Source organism: Triticum dicoccoides, chromosome 6A (assembly GCF_002162155.2).
Source record: "Triticum dicoccoides isolate Atlit2015 ecotype Zavitan chromosome 6A, WEW_v2.0, whole genome shotgun sequence".
NCBI lineage: Eukaryota > Viridiplantae > Streptophyta > Magnoliopsida > Poales > Poaceae > Triticum > Triticum dicoccoides.
Genome location: NC_041390.1, coordinates 431,645,937 through 431,652,472, shown reverse-complemented (window position 1 = coordinate 431,652,472; position 6,536 = coordinate 431,645,937). Strand labels below are relative to the sequence as shown.

The following is a 6,536-nucleotide window of genomic DNA, read 5'->3' as shown; positions in this document are numbered from 1 at the left end:
TATTTATATATCAACATTATAGTTGGTTGTTTGCTCCGAAAGAAATGCAACATCTTTTTTAATAGGGTTGTCAGATGACATATTATTTATATATGACACATTATTTCTTAAGCGTATTAAATAAATCTCAATAATTTATAATAGATTTTTGGTTGGATCATCAGTTTATATATACTCATTGTCAATTTGCTATCTCGTGATCAGTTTTACATTACAAGTAAAATGGAGTTTAATTATTATGCAATTGTGACTGTGTTATATTGTCTTTACCTGTAAAATTTAGCATGTATCTTTATACGATTTCAGTCTTTAACAAACTATTTCAGAAGCCCGTGGCAACGCACGGGCATTCTACTAGTCTCTACTCTTAATGTCTCATTTGATCACGTTTCGAGTTTTATTTTTGTCTCACCTTACTTGGTTTTTTTGGTACCCATCCCACCCCATCCCACGCACGCAGCGAAAAAACACCCCGCAAAAAACCGCTCCTATCGATCCGTCGAGGACACAGAGCCGCCGTCCTCTCGTGCGATCTCGCTGCCGTCGCCCTCCGATCCGCTCCTCCTCGTTTCCCGAGGATACGCAGCTGGATCCGCCGATGCCGATCCAGGCAGACGCGGCCGTCGTGGATCACGAGGACACCGCCACCACCGGTGCCTCGGATACGTCGCCCGTTGCGGATCAGGATCCCCAGGACGCCGACGCCACCGCGGATCCACTGCCACGCACAGCTCGGGCCCGAGCCGCGATGGGCTCAGCTGTGGCCGCTGCTGCGTGCGCCCTTCGTCTCCAGGCTCGGCGAGCCCCGCCGCCAGCCACCCCCAACCCACACGGAGTGGGCCGCCTCGATGCACGCCTACTACGCGGCCGCCGCCTCCGCCGCCGGGATCCCCTATGCCGCGTGGCCGCTGCCGCCGCAGGCCCAGGTACGCGATGCGATCCTCCTCTCATAGAGCCGCTCCGGAGCCGCAGACCCGCGGCGCGGCGCTAGTGGTGGCGTTGCCTTGTTGATGGCGGGCTTTGAGTTCTGATCAGTTTTCTTTCCTCTTTCGCGGCAGGACGCAGCAGCACGGCCTGGTGGCGGCCGGGCCGGGGGCCGCGTATGGCGCGCCGGTGTCGTTCCTCATGTACCACCACCCTGCGGCGGCGTACTACGCGCACGCGCACGCCTCCATGGTCGCGGTAAATGCCGAGCTCCCCTCCCTCGTTTATATTCTAGCGCATTGGACCTGACCGTACGTTGTGCGTCCGTGTTGTGAAATTGTCTGCTGCATTCTGCTCTGTGCAGGGGGTGCCTTACATGGCCGGCGAGTCTGTCTCGGCGGCAGGGAAAGGGAAGAGGGTGGGGAAGACACGATGTGTCCCTTCTGGCGAGATCAATTTCAGCTCCGGGAGGTATGGCGTGGTTTCTGTGCTTGCATGTGTGCGGTGTGCTCTTGTTTGTCTGTTGGCCGGGTAGGCTGAACTGAAATCAACTGATATGGCTTGCACAGCGGCGATGCCGGGAGCCAGGGGTCATTGGAGAAGGGAGATACGGGCGCCAATCAGAAGGTGCCTCGTTTGGCATTGTCTGGATTATGCTTTTTCTAGCAATATTTGATTGTTAGTTTTGGTTGATCCACAATTTCACGTATGCTTATGTATTCTGTCCAGGGCTCATCATCATCCGCGAAGAGGAGGAAGTCCGGCGCTGCAAATACAGAAGATGGGTTATCAGTTATCACAAACCATAATTCCTGGATACAAGGTATGATGGGTTAGTTTGGAAAGACAATGACAGTACCCGTTACACTTGGTAAAAAGGAAGAAGTGGGCTTGGATTTGTGTCATTGTGTCGGTTCGCATCCTTGTGCGGGCACCATGAGAGTGCTGTAATGGAGTAGTTTGTCTATGTTGGTAGTATGTGAGAATGACAGTTGGCATTTTCAGGTGAGCCATCTCAGGCTGCCACAGTGCAGAATGCTGTAACCGAGCCGCCATTGGAAGACAAGGAGAGGTCTACATCCAAACTGTTGGTTTTGGCACCTGGGAGGGCGGCACTCACCAGTGCTGCACCGAACTTGAATATTGGGATGGATCCCTTGAGCGCTTCTCCATCCTCCATAGTACAGGGGGAGGTGAATGCCGCAGCTTCTTCCCAGAGTAACGCTTCACTGTCTCAGATGGTATAGTTTTCCGTTATGAATTCTTTTCTTCAAAGGAAGGTCTCTGTTTCTTCCAGACCTCCAGCCTCTGCACTGTCATGATTTTTGAGAGCGTGGTAAAATTGGTAATTGTCATGAATGAATAGTAGTTTTCCTCTCATTTTGGAAAATACAAATAGTGCATTTACTTGCAACTTGGTTTTACTTTAGCCCTCTTTTATAAAAATGTGGTGACAAATAGCATGTAAATGTTTTTCAGATTGCATCTTATATGATTATAACAACCATACTTTCCTGCACTTGTTTATTTCCCGGTGAGTGTGTGGCACACTGGCACTAGAAGTAGAGAAATGATAGTTATAAAATTTAGGTTCAACGTTATGGACGTTTGACTGTTAAGTTAGGTCCGCACAACGATCTCTCCGCATGAGAGTGCTCCAGATAGGTTATGCTGGACATAATGTCTGAAACAATCCCCATTTTTGTTGTTTCAGAAATTTAAAGCGATGGCTTCATAGGGAAGTATGCAATCACTAAAAGTTTTGGCCATCTGGGATCATCTCAGGCTTCCAGAATTTTAATTAGAATATACTTTCTACTGGTTCTTGAGCAATGCTGCCTAATATACTTGATTTGTTTTAACTGGACTTGATTACAGTAGGGATGTTTAGTCAAGTGTTCCTATGAGCTATTACCTGCATGTTGCTAAAATTATCTTCTGGGGAGAATATATTTGACATTCTGAACTCAGCTGAACAGCGAAACATATCCAGTTTAGGCAAGTAAGACAACACTGTATCGATTTTCTAGGCCAGCAAATGAATTAACTTAAGATTATTTGATGGTATAAATTAAATTTCACCATTGAAACAGTATACTAATTGATCTCGATTTCTTCTTATGCTACCTAGCAAGAATGCGAAGAGCTAGCCCAGAAGGTAAGTGAGCTGACCGCAGCGAACGGCACGCTTAGATCAGAACTCGGCCAGCTTAAGGACTGCAAAACCATGGAAACAGAAAATAAACAGCTGATGGTGAATGCCTCACCCCTCTCTGGCCATGCCCTTGATGGAAAAGTTATTTTCATAACTCAAATTCTTCTGCTGACTGTAACCAATGGTTTTCTGATTAATGCGGGGTAAAATACTAAGTCACGATGATAAAATGCAGCAGTCAGAGGGCCCTAGCGTTGTGACTACCCTGAGCATCCAGGTCGAAGCGCCCGAGCCGCATCCAGATCGAAGCCCGAGACGTAAATTTTATCCTACCATTAGTTTGTAACAGCCTTGGTCCAATATTATTATTCTTATTCCTCTCTGGTTTTAGACAAGAACAATAGAGAATCTTAATCCTTCTAATGTCACAGTCCCTGTAGTAGAGCACCTGCTGCCTCAAACTTCAGAGAAGATGTGCACGAATGGCTGTTTGGTCGCAGGTTACTCCAAGAAGAAGTAGCTAGAATGCCCATGTATTGGTGCATACAGATTGGCGATTGGGAGTTTTTTGAAGGTTAGAATTCCAGCATCTCGGCATCTTCATTATCCAATAGATTAGAAAAGGTCATAAGTTTTGACTGTGTGCCCGTTTGAAAATGTATAAGTGTGGATAAATTAATTACATAAATGCTGCAATGGTGCATTTGCTTTTAGATTCCTGTTGTTAACATGGTACAAAGAAGGTATGTGTGCATGCTTAAAAAATCTTAAGATTTGTGAATCTAGCTATTCAAGCATCCTTGAGTGATATATATTTCTCTGTACATTGAAATACAATTAAACAACAAGGAGCTTGTATCAGTGGTGTATACGCTCCAAAATTGCGGTATCTACCTCCCCAAATAACATAAAAAATAAGGTTGGGGGTTTTATGGTGTGGCCGCAAGCCCTTTCTCTCCGCTGCGTCGCTCTCTAGGGGTGGCTTGGGCGGAAACACTAACTGCCGTCACACGCCGCCCCCCTCTCCCTCCTCCCCCATCGCCGCCATCGGTGGGCAGAGCCCATTGGCGGCTGGTGGCGGCGGGATCTGGTTCGCGCACACTCGCGTTGGTTGGGAGTGACCCTCACAGTGGTGTGGCTCGTGGAGCTGCTCTTGACGGAATTTGGAGTTGGTGTAATGGCACACGGCGGGGATTCGCAGCGGAGAGGAGGTGCGCGGCTGGGGCTCGTGGAAGGAGAACGTCTTGGCGCGGTGGCTCCTCCTGGAGGCGACTGTGCGGGACAAGGCGGCAACATAGCGGCTAGGCCATGGCGGCGTGGTGGAGCTCGGCCAGGTGATGGAGGCGGAGGCGTGGGCTGGATGATCCCGATCTGGGTCGCATGGCCATGGCACAGGCATCTGCTGGGAGTGGCCTGACGGCTGCGATGTGCGGTTCTGATGCCCCTTGGTCAGGCATGGAGTGAGCTCGGTATGCTCTAAGCCGTGGGGATGCTGGTAGATGGGTTATGTGCTTTTGCATGTGCAGGTCTTGGGTGGACCATGACATCTCGGTTACGGTGGCGAAGTGTTGCGGTGGTGGCGGAGTGGTCAACTTGGACGGTGTGGCCCCAATCCGGCGGCGGCGGAGTGGTCAACTTGATCAAGTTGAAATAAAATCATGATATTTCTCCTATTCAATTAATTTGCTCCTACACATCCCATGGTGTATGCATGTCTAGAAAGTAAGGATTTTTTTCATAATTTCATCAAACTCACTATTGAAAAAAACAGTGAATTGAATTTGAAGACGGAGGGAGAGACACCCGATGTTGATTATGAGAGAGAGAGAGAGAGGGGTTGAGGTAGAGAGAGAAACTTACTGTGGTGCTAAAGGGTGTCGGTTGGTCTATAAGAGGGTGGAGCACGGGTCGCATGAATTTATATTTAACTAGCCAAGTAGAAGGGGAGTCTTAGTTTCTTTTACAATTTAGAAATGGTTGTTAGTTTATTCCTTCTCATTAAATGGTTTGTTTGTTCCTTTTTACCAATCATCTACCATGGAATGTTATATATAAGTTTTTGTTTTTAGTCCAAAGCGATATTTCCTCCCATGTTTTTTAGACATATGCATACATGGTTGCGCATCGGAGGTTGGTGCAATATTAAAACCGGTTGATCATTCCTTTTTATGGATGAATTTTAGAAAAGCAGTCTTACAACATGCGGTGTATTTTCAGACTAAAACTTTGAATTGTAGGGGTAATCGACTCATCTGTTGATATGATTGGGAGGTGGCATGAACAAAGTAAAGCAGAAGAAAGCGAGCTTGGATGATGGGTGGCGGCATCAACCTACAATTGTTTTGTGTCGGTCAGAGCAGGGAAGGTGTTAGGCACGAACCAATCAACTAGGGCTTCTTGCTTTGACTCTCTTGCCGAACTAGGAGAAGTTAGCTCTTGCAATGCAATGATCAAGCTTTTAAGAAATTCTTGCATACATGTCTTTCAGTACTATTTTTTCATGGTTCATCTGTGTATGTCATTTTCATGATGTAGTGATTTTATAAAATAGTTACTTATTAGTTGTAACCATTGTTGTCAGATCAAGTTGGAAGCTTAATCTTCAGCAATGTCTCTTGTAGCTTTACTGTGATAGTAGAGAATAGGACAATGTGATATTGTCATCTACATGGTGAATGTTGCCACTAATATCTCTTTCGGTGTTGTCCAAATTCAAACTTCAGTTTGGAGGTAATGTGCTTGTGCACTGATATGACTTACATTTGAATATGAGCACTTTGGTTTTCAACTCTCAACTAGAGTTGCTCATCTTTCGTAATGCCGGTAGAGTGTAGATGCACAAAATCCATTGGATATTTATGGATGTGAGATCTTACATACATCCTTTTGTATTCATCTTAGTGTCAATTTGACTTGTTATTGAACAAATTACGGTATAGGCAGGAATAAGTATCCCCAGACTAATTTTCAAAATCAGTTCCTGGCCCACTATTTAGGTTCCGTGTAACAGTTATTTTTGAATATTTAACCATTGGATCCGAACCAATGAACGGCTGTCAATATTTCCAAGCGTTGTAAAATTCCTCCTTATTGTATCAAGAAGAAAGGGAACTAAAGTTCAAAAAAAAAGAAGAAAAGGAACTATATTCGTAGACTGTTGGATGACAATGGTGAATGGAAAGAGGACAATGAGTCTGTTAGGATTTAATAAATTCTATTAATCCCTGCTTTTCCTAACCGAGGCGGTTGCCTCCCATCCCTCTGGTCGTACCTCTTCGGGGGCTATATATATATGTGTGTAAATGTCATCATCAATGAGAACAACTATTCACTTTTACTTGTGTGTCTCCTTATCTTTAGTTTTTTTTCAACACATTATCAGCACGCTCTTCCCTGAGCGACTCGGCGAAGATGAAAGAACTGGAAACGGCACAGCCCTCGACAAGAAGCCCGGCGC

At 45.9% G+C, this 6,536-nt stretch overlaps 1 protein-coding gene across 5 annotated transcripts; it reads left to right on the top strand.

Moving 5' to 3' along the window:
• The first annotated feature begins 468 nt into the window (after nucleotides 1–468).
• On the top strand, nucleotides 469–5,746 carry LOC119317136 (DNA-binding protein EMBP-1-like). Of its 5 annotated transcripts, none has more exons than XM_037591543.1 (10): nucleotides 469–926; nucleotides 1,059–1,182; nucleotides 1,289–1,395; nucleotides 1,494–1,551; nucleotides 1,654–1,705; nucleotides 1,930–2,165; nucleotides 3,056–3,178; nucleotides 3,315–3,396; nucleotides 3,511–3,653; nucleotides 5,317–5,746. In XM_037591543.1, exons 1-9 carry the CDS (start codon nucleotides 895–897, stop codon nucleotides 3,597–3,599), a joined length of 903 nt encoding a protein of 300 aa, XP_037447440.1. In that variant the 5' UTR covers nucleotides 469–894; the 3' UTR covers nucleotides 3,600–3,653; nucleotides 5,317–5,746. The 5 variants fall into 5 exon arrangements, with proteins under 5 accessions (XP_037447440.1, XP_037447439.1, XP_037447441.1 ...); XM_037591542.1 differs by having other exon boundaries at nucleotides 1,654–1,747; XM_037591544.1 differs by lacking the exon at nucleotides 3,056–3,178 and having other exon boundaries at nucleotides 1,654–1,747.
• The last annotated feature ends 790 nt before the right edge of the window (nucleotides 5,747–6,536 follow it).